The sequence below is a fragment of the Elephantulus edwardii genome, unplaced genomic scaffold (assembly GCF_000299155.1).
Source record: "Elephantulus edwardii isolate Elephantulus edwardi_28Jun2011 unplaced genomic scaffold, EleEdw1.0 scaffold00006, whole genome shotgun sequence".
NCBI classification, from domain to species: Eukaryota; Metazoa; Chordata; class Mammalia; order Macroscelidea; family Macroscelididae; genus Elephantulus; species Elephantulus edwardii.
This window is the reverse complement of record NW_006399756.1, coordinates 36,122,207-36,143,316: the sequence shown is the minus strand read 5'-3', so window position 1 is coordinate 36,143,316 and position 21,110 is coordinate 36,122,207. Positions and strand designations below refer to the sequence as shown.

The 21,110-nt window shown below is 45.4% G+C and overlaps 1 protein-coding gene and 1 pseudogene across 1 annotated transcript in view; one reads left to right on the top strand and one right to left on the bottom strand.

Annotated features, from left to right (window-relative positions):
• PDLIM1 (PDZ and LIM domain 1) overlaps positions 1-14,308 on the bottom strand; it is a 54,588-nt gene extending 40,280 nt beyond the window's left edge. The window contains exon 1 of the mRNA XM_006880211.1: positions 14,204-14,308. Coding sequence (XP_006880273.1) covers positions 14,204-14,308 — 105 coding nt within the window. The remainder of the gene's footprint in view (positions 1-14,203) is intronic.
• LOC102857574 lies at positions 14,307-17,978 on the top strand (annotated as a pseudogene).
• Positions 17,979-21,110: the final 3,132 nt, after the last annotated feature.

The window sequence follows — 21,110 nt, the reverse complement described above, 5'->3', positions numbered from 1 at the left end:
TGTGTACCAATGAGGGAGTTTTTCTTTTGCTTTTCAAGGAGAGGAGCAAATGGGGGGGGAGGGGGAGGGGTTTGTGTAGGGAGAAGGGTGCAACAATGAATGAATGGAATTCCAAAATCTCTGTAGATGTTCATGGAAATGAAAAATAAACTAAATTTTTTAAAAAGGCATTAATTCTTCTGTTATCTATAGTCTCTGTCCATATATCAGATGTATAGCAAGTGATTAAAAAGACCATGGCCTGAATCAGGCACACCTTGGTCCTCAAAGTAACATCATTGCTCCTCCATGAGCGCTAAGAAGGTTGTACTTTATCCAGAAAGTGCTGGGGACCAGCAAAGGATTTTCAACACTGTGTGTGAATCGACTGCCTAGCCACTGCCAAGAACCCACCACTGAGCCTTAACTCTGCTGAGATTAGGGTAACTCTATCTGACAGATATCCTCTAAAGGCAGTTCTCAGCCGCAGAACCATTCAAGGGGTCACACAGCCAGCCCAGAAGGTCAGCCATTCTGAGTTGGCATCCTCTGTGGACCATTCAGAAGGGAGTCAAGCCCCCTTAAAATCATGTTCTAATGACAGCCAGAATAGAATCTATTTAAACTCCCTTGGCCACAGATAAAAGGTGGGGTCACTAAATAGACCCCATCCACAATCTTGGTTCTCTGTTTTGTATTGTTTGAATTTCATTTACTTGCCAACTTGTTTTGTACATGTCGGTAGATATGACATAAAATTCTAGTTTCTCAGCTTCTTATGAGAAATCAAAGATTTGGCATAGCTTCCCCTTCCCACAAGACAACAAGTAGCTGATGTGTTTCTGCCCTCTCAAGAAAAAGCGTGCACTCTGTTCTTAGCCACAGAAGCCCCACCCCACACTACTACCCCCACCTCCCAATGTAGAAACCTGGTATGAGTGGCTATTTACCATCATCCTTGAAGCAGTTAATTTTCTTATTGCCTAGCCCCCAATTTAAAATTCACTTATGTTGCTTCCCGGTGTCTTCGCGTAAATGAGCTTGTTTAGCTTATTTAGTTAAAAACTTATGTACATCTTTCGTATTAAGGAGCTCTGGTGGCACAATGCATTACATATTGCACTGCTAACCACAGGGTCAGCAGTTTGCATGTTCCCATGGTTCCAGAGGAGGAGGGACAGTCTGCTCCCATAAAGATTAACAGCCTTGGAAGCCCCATGGCTGACTGCCAGCATTCAGAATCGACTCCATGGTAGTGGGCTTGTTTTCTGGGTTGTTTTGTTGTGTGTGTGGTTTTGTGTTTTGGTTGTGTGTGTGGGTTTTTAAATGACTATGATTACCGGATAGCAAGTGTGCCCAGAAATCTATTTTCCAAACATAATAATAAAGAAGTCCCCATTTCATTCTCAAAAGCATCCCAGTCTACATGATAAATTGTACTGTCACCCTTTTGACAGTGTTCTGATTCTTAAAACAAGTATGTTTCTTCAAATGGCTTAAACAGTTCTGACTCAGAGCTTTACTTCCTAATTTTTTAAAAGGGGGAGGGAGGGGTTCTCTACTCAGAAGGTTCTCTGATTTTTACCTGTGGGGAATCAATAATACAGGCTGATCTCCTGAATGGTCACAGAACACTGTAAACCTTGTCCCTTCAGGTGTCTAAACCAAATGCCAGTAATTGTCCTGACTCGTCAATAATTCAGAGGAGAACTTTGATTATTTGCAAGGATGAGACCACAGTTTTGGGCTGGGGAAGGAAGGGGTGGTGTTTAATACACAGCTAAATACCCATAATCCTCTCCAAATCTACGGAAGCAGGGTCTACAAAATAGGGCACAGGAATCTGTTTTAAAAGTTTCTCAGGTAATTCTGCTGTTCATAAGCTTTGAGAAGACCAACAAAAGTGGCTAACTAGTCCTTTTTTCCGACCTCTCTCTCTGCTGACTGATGATAACAAATGAACAAATAATACTTGGACTCTGAAACCTCAGCTTCCCGGGAAGCAACTTTAAAATGAAATGTCCACTAGCACAGTTTTTCTGTACCTGTTTACCAAATACAAGTTCCTACTGTCCTATTCAACATCCCTGAAGGTTGTGTCAATGGAGGACCGCAGAAGCATCATTTCATTCCAGATGTCTAAATAATTCAACATGGTTCTTATTTTGCTTTGGCCAGAAAACAGACAGTGCAATGTAGTGTGCAATTACAGAAACCAACTACTTTTAAGTTCCTGGAACATCTTTCTCTCTCTGCTCTTACAAGCCCCAATTTATTGTTAAACCTTATTATTTGTTAAATCTTGTGTTAAAATACTAGAAATATGTGCTTTGGTATTACAAGACAGCTTTAAATCCTCCCAACAAAGGGGTGAGGTAGACAGCACAAATGATGACAGCTGTAATTCAGCATTTTACAAAGCAGGGCTGGGATAAAGACATTGGGAAGTCAAGTGCAACTTCAGTGCCATGTGCCTTTTAGGGACAATCTCAGATGATCCAGTGGGTGTGTCAAGGTGTTTAGGTATGAATTTCAAAGATTCTGGCAGGCAGAAAGAGCCAGATCCAGTCTAGCAGTGTGGCATTTAGATACAGAATCAGAACTCTTCGTATCTCCTGATTGACTGGAGTCCTCACCATAGCATAGCAAGCAGAGAAGGATGAGGAAACTGGCCTGAAAACCCCAAGAATGCTGTAAAGTGCTCTTGGTTATTCTGTAACCAATCTGCCAGTGACTGGAGACAATAAATTAGGGTTCAAATGATTATAGATGAGCCATGCCTTAACTCAACTCATGCAGGGAATAAGAGAAAGCTTTTAGTATTTGTACTAAGAATAGCAATTCAACTAGAAAGACTTCCTGTCAGTATGAATGACCGATCACAATTTCTTAGGTAAGGAGGTAATTTAAAAAGCAGGTAAGGGGGGGGAGGGGGGTGAAATCTATTTTCTCAAGTCTCCTAACATCCTCTGTGAACTCTATGTGGTTAAGTTGTTAACGTCTCTGATGAGGCAGTGGTGGCTCATAGAATTCTCACTTTCCACGCAGGAGAGCCAGGTTTGATTCTGGCCAATGCATCTACCATCTGTCTTTTAGAGGAAGTTTGCGTGTTGCTATGATGCTGAACAGACTTCAGAGGAGGTTTCAGACTAAGGCATACCAGGGAAAAACTCTGGTGTTCTACATCCAAAAACCAGCCCATGAGACCTCGATTGGTGACACAGGTCCAATCCAAGGACAATCATTGGGGATGGTACAGGGCCACCAGTATATCTTTCTCCCTTGACTCTGAAGCCAAAAACGTAGCAGCCAACAACCACCACCCCTAACTCAAACCCTAACTATTCATTAGACATGTAACCTTTTCCCTGTCTTGGTTATTTGTAAAATGAAATCTGTAACAGTAGCAATTTCATTTGGTAATCCAAAGGGCTAAATTAGATAATATTGTAAAGATTTCAGAGCAATGCCTCTCACACAATATGCTCTCAATATATAGTAGCCACAATTTATTTTTCACTTTTTAAAATTTTTTTAATTGATATTTTAATGAAAGTTTATGGAAAACTTGGATTTTCAATCATTCATTATTGCACATTTTCTTCTCTACCACTCCCAGTTTGCTTTTCTCTTTAAAATGATTTGTTCATTGTTCCACTGTTCCCTTCTTCTCTTGCACCCCCCCCCTCCCTGTCTACTTTGCTATGCACCTCTTATGTTGGCCTGTTATAATGCAAATACTACCATGAAAATCATATGTTCTTTTTAAACAGTTCTTTCCCTCATCTGTTGCAATGTTTCAAAGTGATCATTATTTCCCCCGTTTTTCTCTTAGCTTCCCTCCAACCCCCTTGTCAGTTCTGTTTTATGGCATTATGCAATATTTGTCCTTTTATGACTGAGATATTTCATTATGTCCTCCAGAGTCATCCATTTTGTGTGGTATTTTATGTGCTCCTTGTTTTTCAGGGCTGTGTAGTATTCCATGGTGTGATTATGCCACAGCTTCTAGCCATTCATTTGTTGATGGGCACTTGGGTTTCTTCCATCTCTACTGTGAACAACACAGCAATAAATAACATAGGTGTACATATATCTGTTTGGGTGGCAGTTCTGGTTTCTTTAGGATATTTTCCCAGTACTGGAATTGCCGGGTAAAATGGTATTTCTATTTCTAACTTTTTGAGAAAGCGCCATACTGCCTTCCATGGTGGTTGCACCATTTGACACTCACTCCAACAGGGTTCCAATTTCTCCACAACCTCACCAGCATTTGTTGTTTGCTGCTCTGCTGAACTTTGCTACCTTAATTTTTTTAAATGTTGTTGTTAGGTGCCTACTGACAATGGCTCATAGTAACCCTACGAACCACAGATGAAAACCTTGCCCTATCCTGGACCATTCTCACCCTCTCTATCATGTTCAAGTCCATTGTTGCACATGTCAGATTTTCCTTTCTTTCACTGACCCTCTACTTTTTCCAGCATAATGTCTTTTTCAAAGAACTGTTGCCTGCTGAGAACATGCCCAACCGTATGTGACAGATTTTCACCATCCTGGCCTCTGAGGAGCACCTTGGTTGCACTTCCTCCAAGACAGATTTATTTGTTCTTTTGACAGTCAAAAGACTATTCCATACCCAGTCAACTCCATAATGCAAAGGCATCAGTTCTTTGTCTGGCTTATTCATTATCCAAACTTAACATGCGTATGAACTAACAGCTCTGTTCTGGAGAGGGTGAAACCAACCCACTCTTTGGAGACAAGGATTTTGAGACTCTGTCTCACATATTTTGGGTGTGTAGCCAGGAGAGACCAGTATTTGGAGGATATCATTCTTGAAAGGGTCGAGGGATAGTACAGGAGAGAAAGATCCTGGATGAGATGAATTCACATAATAACTTGGGTTAATGAGGATAGGTGTGTTAGAGACACCGAGACTCGTTCAGGACAGAGCAGGGCTCTGAGCTATTGTGCACAGGGTCGCTATGAGTCATAGTAGACTCGATGGCACATAGCAACAATAAAAACATGAAGCAACTGAAGTGCCACACAGCTTGCATTGGGTACACATTAGTCTTTAAACTGACACCCTTGCTCTTTTCCTAACCATAATGCTAGGTTTTCTATATGTGTCATCTCAATCCTCTCTATATCCTTTGAATGCAAGCTCTACTGTTTTCACTTTACACATAAGCAAACTGGAATTTTAGAAACAAACATGCTCATAGACACACAAGCTAATAACTGGACAGCACAGGGTATGAATCCAGATCAAGCTGATACTAAGACTGCATTTTCTCATGACATCAAGCTATCTTTAATTCCAACGTGCTGCAATAAAAAAATATGACAAAGTGTAATGCAACAAATTCTAAATATATTGGCCATACAAATTTATAAAATTATAAATTATATTTATACTATAGAATTTATAAATTCTAAAATGATTGGCCAATTGGTTTCAAGACAAGTTATGTGAATGGATAAGGGTAAACAATGCTGACTTCAGGGGAGTACGACTGGGAAGGGTGTGGAGAAGGCTTTCACCTTTATACATACACGCTTTAAAATTATTTAAGCTTCTTATAACAAGCATGCAGTTTTGTCGTGGAGACGTTTTATTGAAGTGTAACACCCTAGAAAAATACACATATTGCATGGACGCAGCTGGGTGGATTCACAGAAGGAGAACACACCTGTGGAACAAACATCCGGTAAAGAACACCTCACCTTCTAACATCTTACTGACCCCATGCCCCTGCTTATCCTCCCTGCAAAGGCTGCCATGACCTTGACTGTAAATTAATTTGCATCATTACTTTCATATGAATGGAATCATAAAGTATTTAACCTTTCCTCTCAGCTCCTTTCTCTCAATACCTTGAAGTGGAGGGTGTGTGTGTATTACATCACATAATTAGAAAATCATCCTGTTGACGCTGACTCCTAGCAATCGTACAAGACAGAACGGAATCGTCCTAAAGAGTTTCCAAGACTGTAATCGTTATGGACACAGACTGCCACAGTTTTCTCTTAAGTTGCTGCTGGTAGGTTCAAACTGCCATCCTTCCAGTTTGCAGCTGAGCATTTTAATCCTGATGCCACTCAAATTTTCATTGCCATCGAGTTAGTTCTGACACACATAACCCTATTTGATATCATAAAATGCCTCATAAGTTTTCCAAGGCTATGAATGTTTATGGCAGCAGCAGAGGACCTCATCTTTCCCCCACTGAGTACCTGGTGGGTTTGAACCATCAACCTTTCAGTTAGCACCCAACACTTAACCCACTATGCCACCAGAGATCCTCATGTAACGACATCATCCTTTATCTATAAACTCCTCTCCTATTAAATATTTTCATTAATTACGGTTACTGTGAATAATAATTCTTTGAAAACTCTTGTCATAAAATTCTCTTATTATCTGAGGTATTCTAGTGGCACAGCACATAAGAGGATTGAACTGCTAACCAAAAAGCTGTGAACCTTAGTGGTTCGAATCCATCAGTGGTTCTGGGGCAGAAAGCCAGTCTCCTGTCATTACAACTTACAGCTTCGAAAACCCAATGGAATGTTGCTAAGAATTGGACCCAAAGTTGGAATCAATTAGATAACAGTGAATGAGTGCACGAGACACATTTCTATGGCATAGACAAGCAGGAGCAGAATTTTTGGATGGGTACTATTTTCAAGACACAGATGTGAATGGCTACTGCATCATTCAGCTTTAATCTATGTGTATGCATCTCGGCTAGACACATTTATCTCTATTAGGGACTCTGGTGGTGCAGTCCGTTGAGAGCTGTGCTCCGAATCCTAACGTGCCACTTCTCTGGCAGTTAGAACCCACCCGCAGCATCTCAGGAAGAGATGAGCAATCTCTTTCCATGTGATATACGATCTCCCAAAAGCCTGCTGGAGGGTCAGTATGAGTTGGTTCTGACTGAATGGCAGTGTGAGAGAGCTACATCCATACTGTATCATTTGATATGAACAGACTCTAAAAATGAGGCCCTAAAAAATGAGGTCTCAGGAACTTTATCTCCGAAAAGGCCACTGCTTCCTTCAGGAAATCATTCTGAATGTTCACGGCCTTTACTACACAGGTTCCCAACACACATGACAAGGTTCTCAACAGACCTCAGTTCAGGAGGATGGTCCCACTCACCAATGAGAAGCTGGTAACAAGGTGACCACTACAAAGGGTACAAGGAGCTTTGTTTGGGACAGGGCCATAATCTGCTGGGCACACAGAGATTCTGTGTACTGCCCAACCATCCTCATTTGCTACTGGGGGAAAAAAATCCTCCAAATATCTTCATTTGCTACAAAAAAGAAAAAAAAATCCCCAAATAATCCCCTTCTAACAAGCTATTTAGGCAGGACTTTCTCAAGTTTACCTTTCAACTCCTCTCTTCGGTTTTCCACTGTCCACAAGGACACAGTATTTCAGAGTTGGACTGCCAACTCTCCCAGGTTATCTCCCGGCTTTTTGGAGAGAATCAAGCCAGAGAGGGGCTGCTTTCTAGGCTGTTCTGAGATCAAGGGGCATGAGGGCTGAAGTCACAAAGCAGCTGGAAGGCCACCTGAGCCCCCCCTAGGGGCATGGGGGGGCTGGAAAGTCCTCGCCCTGATGGGGATGCCTGCACTCCCATTATTCTTTCTCAGCACACTGTGGTGTTTCATTATTAACAATGAAACACTAATGACCTTCAACAAGATCTATGGACACAATGACTGTAACGGCCTGAGCATGCTGCTGGAGACAGGGAGGATGGCACAGTTATAGGGCAAGGTTCTGATCTGCTGTTCCTCCCGTTCCTGTGAGGAGCAGTCAACTCGATGGTGCATAACAACATGTCCAGGAAGCAGAATACAGCAGCTCAAACCTAGCCTGGGAATCTGTCTGTCTGATATCAACGTTCAGCTCGACAATCTGTTGACTACGTGCCCTGTGTCCTAATGTCATAGGTTGTGGGGAATAGGGGGGGAAGGGCAATGCAAATGCCTGACTAGCAGAGAATCAGCTCAACCCATCATCACTGAGTCAGTATGACTCACAGCTGACCTTCCAGGAAGTTTTCAGAGGCTGTAAACTGCACAGGAGGAGACTGCCTATCTTTTTCCCTTTTTTCCCTCAGAGCATAATTTGCTACCCACAAGGCTACCAGAGCACAGAGGAGGCACTCAGAATATGTTAGCTGCTAGTAATCTATTATTGTGGCACAACAGTTGAGACCGCAGGCTCTGAAATCAGACGGCCTGGCCCAATTCCAGCTCTATCACTCACAAGCTGAGCACACTAACAAAGCCTGGCCACTGACTCCTGAAAATCCTAGACCTAACTACTAACGGAAAAGTTGATGGTTCAAATCTACCAAAAGGTTCCTGGAAATAAAGGCCTGGTGATCCACTTCCCAAAGGTCAGTCCTGAAAACTTTGGGGAGTTTCTGCTCTGTATGAGCTGGAATGGTTTCAATGGCAATGAGTTTTATTTTGGTGAGGCCTAAGCAAAAGGCACTGCCTGTACCATAAAGCTATGCAGCTCCTGAAAAAGGCTTCCAGCAGACAACTCCTCCAACTCGGAGTGTCCCCTTATCTCTGGCCCCACCTCTTCCTGTGCTTTGTCCGTTGCTGGGAGAGAAAAACAGTCAACATAAATGGGGCTCAAATTTGGCCTGGGTGTGGAGTGGGTTCTCTGAAGGCTTCCCTTGCAAGTAACAAGAGGAAGTAAGGCATTGACATGGGAAAAACAAAATAAAACTCAAGGAGATGGACAATTACAGATTCTGAGTTGGAAGTGACAGAACAATCTCAAGGTGGCTGGTAACCATGTATCTGGATCATCCAGGAATCTTGACATGAAATGTTGCTGTTGTTGTTGTTGTTAGGTGCTGAGTTGAGTAAGTAGGACCCAAAGTGACCCTATGGACAACAGATCTGAACCCTGTCCTATCCTGTGCCAACCTCACTGTCTCTGGCACACTTAAGCCCCATCATGGATTGATTGCTGCACTGTGTCAATCCATCTGGTGGATGGTCTTCCTCTCTTTTGCTGACCTTCCACCTTTCCAAGCATGCTTTCTCCAAGAAAATGATGAAAGCTAGTTTATGCCCATTAAACTAGAAAATCTGGTTTGAGGTTCCAAATTTATTCCAGTAACATTGAAAATAAAAAGAAACTATTAATAGACAAGCACACACACATATGATCAAAACCACATTCTCTATGAGCTTCAGTGAGGGCAGTCAGCGGTGGTTCTGTGGTAAAGTTCTTCCCTTTCATGTGGGAGACCTGGGTTCACTCCCAGCCGGTCTGACTTCCATGCAGCCAGCACTGGTCTGTCAGTAGAGGCTTGCTTCTTATCATGACGATGCACAGTTTTCAACAGAGCTTCTAGAATAAGACACACTAAGAAGGCCCGACCACGGACTCCTGAAAATCAACCAATGAAGACCCTCTGAATCACAATGGTCTGATCTACAACTCATCATGGGATGGTACAGGACTAAGCGATGTTTTATACTGCTGTAAACATGCTCACCATGATTCAAGGGCAGTCTCAACGGCAGCTAACAAGACAATTCTGCTTGGAAACACAGCAAAGCTAAGCTACGGTGTTCATAAACTTAGGTGGCAAAACTATAAAGCAAGGCACAATGACCATTAGTCAAAGATTATTGCTGCTGTTGTTACATGCCGACAAGTCAGAATTAACTCATAGCTGACCCACCACTGAGATTTTGGAGGCTGGAAACCGCACAGGAGTATATACTTTAATAATAATAATTAAAACCCTTGGTACAAGCAGTCAAAAAATAAGGAGACGCATTGCAATGGGAAAATCTGCAGCGAGGGACTTTCCAAATTATTGAGGAGTAGTGATGTCAGTTTGAGGACTAAGGTGCGTGTGATTCAGGTCCTTCCGATTACCAGCTATGCATCCGAGACCTGCACAATGATGAAGGATGACAGAAAAAGAATTAACGACTTTGAGCTGTGGTGTTGGAGAAGAGCACTGAACATTCCATGGATGGCCAAAAAAATGAATAGATATGTCTTGGAGAGGATGCAGCCGGAGTGCTCTTAGGAAGTAAGAATGATGAGGCTTTGCCTCACATACTTTGGACATATTGCTAGGAGGTGCTATTCCTTGGAGAGGGACATGATGTTGGGAAGGCTGGAGGGTCAGTGAAGGAGAGGAAGACCCTCAACCAGGTGTACTGACAAGATGACTCTTGAGCAATGGGTTCTTGTATGTCAGGAAGTGTGAGGATGGCGCAGGACAGGCCTGGTTTCAGATCTTTTGTTCACAGGGTCACTATGAGTCGTGCTCGACTTGATGGCATCTAACAATAACAACTTACCGCACAGGAGGAAATTTCCATCGTCTTCCTACGGAACAAATGGTGGGTATGAACATCGTACCTTTGGATTGACAGCTTGGTTCCTTATGTTTTAGCCGCTTCCGAGGGGCTGGCAATGCTCTATTTCTTATGCTGGGTGGTAATTATACAAGCGTTTGCTTTATAATCATTTCCTCTGCATTTATGTTTTCTAGCATGTTTGTATTTGTGTTTATTTTACAATTTGAAAAAAGTTTAAAAGAGAAAGCTTTCAAGTACACAAGATCAGAGAGTTATATTCAGAAACCATAGCAGTTTAATAAAAATTTATGCAAGAGAAAGCAATCATTGTTGTGGTTGTTATGTGCTGTTGAGTTGCCTGTGACACATAACAGCAGCTCTGAATCCTGTCCTGTCCTGAGCCAGTCTCATTAATTCTAACATGCCAACCCCCATTGCCCCAGATACTGGATTAATCCATCTCATCTGGGGTCTTCCTCTCCTGCACTGTCCCTCCACCCTTCCGAGAATGATGTTCTTCTCCAAGAACCAGTCTCTCTTGGGCATGTGCCCAAAGTATGTGAGATGGAGCTTCAAAATCCTAACCTCCTAGCCTCCAAGGAGAAGCCTGGTTTCACCCTCTCCAAGATAAGCACTCTTCTCCCAACCTAATTTTACAGTTTGCTTTGGTGTGGAGACTCAAAATCTATGCACAGAACCTATACTAGCACACACTACCTGCCCAGAATAACAAACACAATACATCACACCTACCATCAGAGGATGTGAATAATTCTTGGCACCATTCATACTTCCTCAACATTGCTCACTGTTTACTGCACATTCTCGTACCTTAAATCACAATCATCACAGTCTAGGGCTAGTGATATCTCCACTGCAAAGATAAAGAAGTTGATCTTCAAAGCAAAAAGGTCACCACAGACACAATAAGAAGCAGAAACGAGACCAGCACCAGAACTTGGACCTTCAACTCAGGGTCTTTCAAAGACATTCCATTCCCAGGAGAGGAGCTAGCCCACATTTAACCCATGAAGGAACAATGAAATGAGAAGAGAAGCCTGAGAATGTCACCTCCTCTGAATCACTTTCCCTTTTCCATTAAGCCATCAAGGGGCACTGGTACTGTACAGATAAGCTTGCTTGCCTCTTGGTCCACAAGGAGAAAAAGAGATGTCCTACCCTCACGAAGGAAGAATGGAGCCATGCCCTCTGTTTCCTGGGTCTCTAGGGCTTTGGAGAAGGGACCGTTGGTAGCACTGTTAACCCAAAGGCATGTGGTCTGAATCCACCAGATGCTTCACAGGAGAAAGATGGGCAATTTCCTCCCATGTGATTTACTGCCTCTGAAAATCTGCTGGAGGGTCAGCTGTGAACTGGCTCTGACTTGATGGCAACACACAACACAACAGGGTTTTGTAAGACACTCAGGGCACAGTGGGTTGTGTTGAAGAATCAGTGTTTCAAGCTCACCAGCCATTTAGATGAGGCCGTCTGCTCCTATTAGGATTTTTAGCCTCGAAAACCCAGTGGAGTGGTTCCACTCTGTGCCACAGGGTAGCTCTGCGTCAGAACTGGCCTTGACAGCAATCTGGCTTGGTTTGATAGCTCTGTATAAGGCTTTGGGACGGCAATGCTCAGCAGCTAGCCAAGCCTGGCACTTCAAACCCACCCAGAAAAGCATCAGAAGAAAAGCCGAGCAAACTGCTCCTGAAGGTTCACAGGGGCGGGGGCACCCCAGTTCTGCTGACCCCCATGGAGCCACCGAGTCAGCTGCAATGGCAACTGGTCTGTTTTTGTTTGTAGGACTTTGCACAGTAGTACAATGTATGTGCTCATTAAACATGTGCTGATGAACAAATGGGTATACGCAGTACAAACGAAAACATCTGCAGCCTGTTGTTTTCCACGCTATACCATCGTTCCTGCACAGAATCACTTGCATTCTTTAAACTCTTTAAACATAGCTAAAATGACAGGTAGCAAGTGCCCTTTTTATAGACAGCCCATACTTCCTCCATTACTTAAAAAAAAAGATTCACGTCATGAAAAATTTCCCAAGTGGAGAGAGCTGACAGATTAATTATAGACACAAAGAGCAGGAGCAAATGGACTATGAGGTAAGCTAGTCTCACTGTGCAGAGGCAAGGCCTTCCCAGGGCAAGCATTTTCTTAATAAGCCACATGGTCAGGTTCTGCCCCGTGCCAGGCCTGGGGGCGGGAATCTAGATTTGGGAAAGGCACAGTGCCTGCAATTGAGGAAACCAACTGGTGGGTGAGAAGGCTGTGTACCTGCGAGAATAATCAAAGAAGTTCAACAGAACAAGGTGTGCAGGACAGGACAAAGAATCAGAGAGTGAGCTCATTTGAGGAGTGAAATAGAGGAGCCTGACCAACTGAGCCAGGCCCAGCTGGAAAGAAAGGTGGGTCGGAAAGGGGCTGCCAAAAAGAGAGGTCCTCATTCTTCTCCTACACCTCCTCCCATACTCATTTAGCTGCTGAAGGTAAAGACTGAAGTCAAAAGGCCCTACATACAGGCCTTCCCTGACAACTCAGGAAGAGGAATTATCTAGATTTCAGGAGGCAAGTGTGAGCCTTGCTTCTGCAAGTCAGAGGACCCAAAGATGGAATGCAGGCCTTCAGGCAGGGCGTGGCCGCCCTGGGGTGTGTAGGCCCTGTTCCCTTTCTTTATTCAATCAAAAAGCAGTCACTGATGCCTGGTAAGTGCAGGCACTCAACTTGGCAACTCAGAAAGGGGCATCAGCTCCTGTCTGAACAACTTCAGATGGAGCACTGTAAGAAAAGTTTGTTCAAACTCTCACCTCACCATCTATCATACATCCCACCCCATGAGAAGATCTAGCAATCTACTCCTGTAAAGATTGTCAACTTAAAGCCTCACGAGTTCCCTGTCACGGCATTTTTGTGATTATGTGCTGTGAAGTAAAAAAATCGACTCACAGCTGCCCCTCCAGTGGGTTTTCAGAAACCGACCATCTTTCTCATCAGAGTAGCGGGTGCATTCAAACTGTCTGCTCTCCACTTTATTTGGGGTGATGGGCCTGGGGGGTGGCCCCAGATCTAATTTGAGCCCTTCCAAACTGATGAGGGCTCTATGTTTTTCCACACCCGAAAATCCAAACACACAAAGGGTGACAATTCCACCCCACCCAGTACCAACTCACTCATCCCCTGGGGGGAAAACGGCGGATAGGATGATAATCCGGAAATGCCTGGACGAAAGAAGGATCGGTCAAAACCCGCAAGAAAGAATGACCAAGATTATTTGGGATTTGTGTCCAATACTCTGCTCAAGAGTCTCAAGAGTGAGGAACGAATTCGAGATTTTTGGCAAGTCCAACCGCCTCTCAGTTAACTTTCCGTGTATTTTCACCGCCACTCCAACACAGCGCTGCTCACTCTACAGCCTTTCCCCGCTCCTTCCACTTTCTGCCACCCCAAGTCTTGATAAGAACGGGTAAATTCCAACGGCTGGCACGACCGAGCGGCGGTGACCGTCTCGTCCTCGCGGATCCACAAAGCCCGTCTACGCGCGCGACGCGCCTCCGGGGTGGAGGAGTGAAAACTGCGCTCGGCTTTCTCGCCGCGGCCGCCAAGTGCGCGCACGGCCGCCCGGGGAACCAGGACGCAGCACGGGGAACTGGGCGGCGGGAGCGGGCGGAGGAGACGCGCGGGACGCAGAGCGCACGGCGCGCACGGCGCACCTAGACCCGCCGCCCGGTTCCCGCTCCATCGGGCCGCGCGCGGGGACTCAGCCTCTCTAGGATGCCGGTGCGCCCCTCTCCTGGCCCAGGAGCGTCCCGTTGTCGCCCGCGTCCCAGGCGGCTCTTACCCGAGAAATGGTGAGCGGCTGATCGAAGTCCTTTCCCCCTATAAGGCGGAAGCCCCAGGGTCCCGGGCCCTGGAGGACTATCTGCTGGGTAGTCTCGCTGGCCATGGCGCGGCGGCGGGCGGGACGGATGCGGGAGGACGAGACACGACGAGCTGGGCTCCCCGAGCAGCTGTCGGAGGAAGAGCGCGGGGCCGGGAACCCGGGCAGCAGGCGGAGCGAGCGCGAGGCCGGCTCCGCCCAGGCCCGGGTGCTGCCGCTCGCCCCGCCCGTGCCGGGGTCCGCGCCGCCGCTCACCTCAGGCAGTCGGAGCGCGAAGCTCGGCCTCGCGCCTCCCAGACTGCTTCGAGGTAATCCGCATTTGGGGCTTAAAAAAAAAAATGAGTCTCAAACTGGGGTGTAAATGAAGTCAGCACTACTTTTCCATTTGTAAATGATAATGATATATAAAAGAAGTTTTGCATGATCTCATTTGCTATGAGTCAGTGATGACAATTAGCCCATTTTACAGGTGAAATAACAGTGTCGGCTGAAAGCGCAGCCTTGCCCAAGGCAACACAACTCTCTGTGGTGCATTTGGACCACAGCCTCAGCTGCCTGTGCTACAGAGTCCCATTGGGGAACTTTCACAGTTAATGTGGCCTGGAGGTAAAGAATTGCCGCTGCCAACCCAAAGGCTTTCGCTTTGAATTCAACAACTACTTCACCTGAGACAGATAAACAATCTCCTCCATCCCCCACCCCCACCCCTGGAGATTTACAGCCTCTGAAAACCCTGGAGGGTCAACCATGAGTCATTCTAACTCAGAGTGAGTGTGAGCTGTGTTTTGTTGAATGAGGCCATGGGGGATCTCTGAGGGCCCTACCAGCAGGGGAGGTACACTGCTCACCTAAAGGTCACTCCTCTCTGGCAGTTCTGATTCACCTGTGGATCCACAGGAGAAAGGTGGGCAGTTTCTTCCCGTGGGATTTACAGCCTTAGAAAACCAACAGAGAATCAGCTGACTGGGTCCTGATTGGACAGCAGTGAGTTTGAATGAGGCGGTAGCACGATTTTTCAGTTGAGCTTCTTGATCTTCCTGGAAAAAAGACTCCAGCCTGGAGTTTCCCTTGATTCCTACCTTCCCAGAAGTTCATGCTGATTTAAACCTCAAGTCTGAGGCAGTTTCAGGGCTAAATCAAGGAAAGCACACTAGACAGAGGAGGGGGACCTAGTCTCTGGCCCACCACTAGCCTGCCCTACTCCCCCTACTAAAACGCACACTGTGGAGTTATTGACGGGATGGTTGCTCATTCGCTGGCTCGCTGGCTCTCTCTCTCTCTCTCTCTCTCTCTCACACACACACACACACACACACACACACACGGAATTATACACGCGATGGTCTCTCTTACACGCCCCACACACACCGTGGACTTATCCACAGGATGCACACACACACACACACACACACACACACACACTCACTCCAGATAGTTTTTGGTTCTCTGTCTGCAAGTTCTATTCTTGATGAGTCCTTCTCTAAATGCCATTTTATTTTTTTTTTAATTTTTTTTTTCTAAATGCCATTTTAAAAAAGTACTTTTTTTTTTTATTTGTTGTGTGCCGTCAAATCGTATCTGACTGGCTAAGGAGGAGATTGCCCTCCTACTCCGGCAGAGCATCTGGTGGATTCAAACCATGCGTCTTAGAGATTGCAGCACAGCTTCTTGCCACTAGGCCACCAGAGCTAAAAACTACCTTCTAAGATGGACAGATTGCTCCTGTGCAGTTGACAGCCTCTGAAAACCCACTGGAGGGTCAGCTATGAGTTCAAACTCTAACAGCACATATCAATAACATCTCCATGATGGGAATCCTCTCCTAGAGATGGTGCGGTGGTTAAGTACTTGACTGGTAAGCAAACTGGTAAGAAATGGGTTTTGAAATTCACCAGAGGCTCTGCAGGAGAGTGCCGTGTGCCGTGGTAGTCTTCAGCCTTAAAGATTAAAACAAAACACCAAAACCACTGCTTCCATCAAATCAGGTCCTATTAACAGCGACCCTCCAGACCAGAGCAGAACTCCATATTTTAGAACATCAAATCTCTAGAAAATTCCCAGTCTTTAGGAAGGCAGACTGCCTCAGCTTTCCCTATTGACCAGATCGTTAGCAATCCTGTGCTTTAACCAGTGCACCACCATGGCCCTTTACCTTAAAGAGTCTAAAAGCTCAGTGCCAGGAGTGAGTTCTGACTCCTAGCGACCCTCGTGCCTGTGTTAACAGGAGGAAGCTGCTCGTCCTCCGCAGTGCAGCTTGGGGGACCCTGTGACCCTGAAGGGGTGACTCTTACTGGCATAGACTGTCACCTCTCCCTCCAAGTTGGAATTTACTCTTGTTCGCATGACAATGCCCTCCACTTTCCCTGTTCCCTGCTTGCCTCTCGCTGTTGTATTTTTGACTACTTGACATGGCATCCTCTGTGAAGGAACCCTGGTAGCACAATGGTCAAGCAATGGGCTGCCAGCTGAAGGGTGAGTGGTTGGAACCCATCAGGTGCTCCAGGGAGGAAATGACAAGGCAGTCTTGAGAATCCTGTGAGACAGTCCAACTCTGTCCTGTTGGGCCACTGAGTCAGACTTGACTTGGAGGCAAAGAATATAGGAACCATCTACAGTAGTCCCTACAGGAGTGGAACAGACAGTTTGAATTTCAGAGCTACATCAAATCACATACCGAGCAATCCGCTTCTAAGAGGTCACAGCTGATAGTTTCCGTTTTGCACCACATGGGATCGTTCTCAGTCAGAATCGACTGGACGGCAGGTGGTGTGGTTTTTTGCTTGATATATTCTTTCACTCCCATAAACAGCTTGCCTCCGGAAACCCTATGAACCTGGAGAAAGGATGAAAGTCACGCGATGTGGAGGACTTTCATTCATAGGGTCGCTCTGAGTCGCCTATGACTCCACGGCACTTAACAACAACAATATTAGGGCTGTCTCCGAAGTCTCTCATTCCCGCTGCAGGGTGGCTGGCAAATCCATGCACAAATCTAGGTGATCGGCACCGCGGCGGAAGCAGCAAAGTTCCCGAGGCCCCGTCCGGGACTGCTGTCCCCCTCCTTGCCAAAGCAATGGCTTCCAAACCCCTGCACGCGGTCAAGGGCACTGTGTGCCAGATGACCGCCCAGAACTTCGGCTTCCAGCATCTCTCCAGCGGCCACTTCTTGCGAGAAAACATCCAAGCGAAAACGAAGTTGGTAATATGGCGAAGCAGTACATCCAGAAAGGTCTTTTGTTCCGGATCATGTGATCACACGCCTAATGATGTGGGAGCTGGAGAATAGGCGAGAACAGCACTGGCTGTTAGATGGTTTTCCTAGGGCTTCAGTACAGGCAGAAGCCCTGGATGGAATCTGTGAGCTGATCTAGTGATCTCTTTGCATATTCCATTTGAAACACCCAAAGTCTCAGCAGACGTTGGATTCACCCTCCTAGTGGGAGAGTATACAGCCTGGAGTTCAATCCACCTCATGTGCATGGATGGCATTGATGACATCACTGGTGAACCATTAGTCCAGCAGGAAGATGATAAACCTGAAGCAGTTGCTGCCCGGCTAAGACATTACAAAGTAGTGATAAAACCAGTCATTGATTTATACAAGCGCCGAGGTGTGCCCCATCAGTTTTCTGGGACAGAAACTAACAAAATCTGGCCCTGTGTTCACATGCTTATCTCAAACAAGATCATGACTGTTGAATCCAAAGAAGCATACAGAGCCTGTCCAATGGAATAGCCAGGAATATGTGGTCTTTCTTCCGGTTGTATGGGAAATATTGGTGCCATGTCCAAATTAGAAGCTAGCTGATACAACTTGCAATGTCTCGTTTAAATGGTGAACTGATACGAAAACTAATGAATAAAAAGATTTAATAAGAAAAAAACCCCAACAACAATATTCTTTCTTTATGCACAGAAATGAGACTGCTTGTCAACAACCGTCAATACCAACACTGCATCTTCCTTCATAATGACTATGTTCATTAGAACACATGGTGTATCGGGTCCCTGCAGAATTTTATCACCACATTTTGATCCTGCCTTTGGGCGCACAGGGATATTGTTATGTGCCATGGAGCAGGAGCCAACTCATGGCTGAGCACTGTGAATCACACGGGAGGAGATCGCCCATCTTTCTCCCAAGGAGCAGCTGGTGGATTCAAACTACCCGCCTGTCTTTGCTAGTGAACTCTTTACCTGCTAAACCACCAGAACTCTCTAAGTTTCATAGAAGTTTTGGCTATTGTGTGCCCTTATACAACAACAAAGAGTCAACTCTGATGTATAGAGATCCCGTGTACAACAGAATGAATCCCTGCGTAAACCTGCACCATTCTCAACACACTCAGCTACGTTGACACCCATTGTTGTGGTCACGGGGTCAATCACATCTCCTTCTTTTTCCAGAGACTGACTTCTCCTGAAATATGCCCAACGTATATGAGGCAAAGCCTCATCGTCCTTGTTTCTAAGGAACACACTGGCTCCCCTTCTTCTAGGAGAGATTTTGTTATTGCTGTTATTCTTTTAGAAGCCTATCTGTGTCCATGTATGTCCTAGTAGGAGAAAATAGGTGAAAAGTCACAGTTCTTAAAAAAAGACCCAGTTCTGTTGGGGGGAGACTGAGAAAGAGGGGTTAAATAATGTGTGCCGCATTGAAACAAATGAGGGAGAGAACTGTTTAAAAGGGATATTTGATTAGGTATTATTGTCATGACAGGAGTCCAGAATGAAGGCTGCATAGTGGAGTGGACTTGGGGGGGAGGGATTGTATAACAATGAATTTTTCTTTTACTTTTCAAAGAGAAGAGAGAATGGGGCGGGGAGGGATGGGCAGGGAGAAAAGTGCAACAGTGAATGAATGGAAATCCAAAATCTCTGTAACCTTTCATTATAATTAATAAAAAATTAAAAAGACAAAAAGAAACAAGAAAGAAAGAAAGAAAAAGTCCCAGTTCTATGCTCCTTAGAACAAGGACCGCCCCTATTTCTTTGCCAGGTGGCCTCTTCCTCACAATAACCTGAAGCAGAGTTGCTCTTGGTTTTGTAGAGTTGATTCAGATTCATAGCACCTGTCTGCATGCAGAACAGAACTGCTCCATTTGTTGGTGTGTGCCTTTGAGTCAGCACCTACTCATAGCTGACCCTCCAGTGGGTTTTCAGAGGCAGGAAATTGCATGAGAGGAGATAGCACATCCTTCTCCTTTGGAACAGCTGGTGGATTCAAACTGCATCCCTTTGGGATGGCAAAGCAGCTGCTTACCGCTAAGCCAATAGATTTTATAAAACAAATTGCTTGACTGTCTTCCAAAAGCATCTCTGGGTGGCTTCAAACCATCAACCTTTTGGTACAGATATAGGGCACATTAGTACATTAGTAAAGATATAGCATACACCAGTACAGTAGTTAAATGTATGTGAGGACATCTGAGACCTTAGTTGCTTTGTTAAATGTTCTCTCAATTGCAACCTTGCTCCATAGGGCAAAAGCTAGGAGCCAGTCAAGCCTTTCTGGTCACTGATTCCAACAATACCATTTAAAAGGGAAGGGGGGAGCTATATGGACAAAGATATTTATAGCAGCATTATTTGTAATGGCAGAGGGAAAACTGAATTAACCAATAACAGAAAAGTGACTAAATATGGTATGGCTCCTTGAGGGAACAGAATGCAGCATGAAACTGACAACCAGAAGACTAAGAGGAGAGGGGAAATGTGTTTACAAAATCTGTAGGAACAGTAAAACAAAATGGTTTGTATACAATGTTAAAATGTTTTGTTTTTTTAAAAGGGGGGAAAATACAAAAACTAATGTGGTATGAGAAATGGAATTGGGGAGTATCTTTTTCCCCCTTTTTGTAAATTCCCCTGATGAGGATGGAAAGTGGTTAAATAATCAAGCTGATCTCAGAGCTTCGTTCATGAAGACTCAATGCTAGTCTTTCTGGGGATAGGGAACTTCATTCCTCATTCTTTCTTTTTTTAGCTTTGCCTGTTCTCTTGCAGCTAATTCAGAGGTGAGTCACAGTGTGTCCTTAGACAAACCAGGTGACTGGCTACAGATCTGACCCCCAAACCACAGCATTATCATTGGTCCACATGCTCCTGTTCCCACTGAACCTAGCTTCTAGGATTCCAGCCCAGTCCCCTTTTGGATGGCCTTAAGCAACCTCCCTGAACTCCAGTGGCCTTGTTGTTATTATTGTTATGCATTCCTTCAAAGTTTATTGACTTGGACAGTCTCTCTCAAATATCTGGGGAGGGAGGAGGGGTAGGGCAGGGAGACTGCAGAAGAAATAAAAGCAGGGTGGGCTGGGAAAGGCCAGAGAAGCAGTGGTCCAAGAAGTTGGGTGTAGAGGGCACAGAGTGATGGCGGGTCCCCAGATCTCAGTGCCGTTTACATTGTGGACAGGGTAAGAAGCCCTTCTGCCCAGATCCCCCCAAGCTTGGCCTCTGCAGAGCTGCCAACCCCTAGACCTAATATGCAGTTGCTAGGACCCTCTAGATCCATACATGGAGGCTTTGCTCGCAGGAACCATGGCCTCATTTCTTAGAAGCCATGGGCCTCTGGCTGTGCTTGGCTTTACATGTGGTCTCTCTGCATTGCCAGGACAAGTCCTGGGGTTACTCAGGTACCTCACCTAAAGTCACACTGCTTGTCACCAAGCTGAGTGCAGGGCTCCCCTCCCAGGGGGTGACAGCTAACAGTCCTTCTCTGGGGCCATTTCTGGACTAGACCCTTGAGGAGCATAAGTGACACTGGCCTTAGACCTGCCTCTGCTCGGTGGGAGAGACTCTCTAGTCTTCATGGTAAGGCAGCAGCAGGACACTGTATGTGCAGTAGCTCCCAGGTCCCCAAACTGGTGTG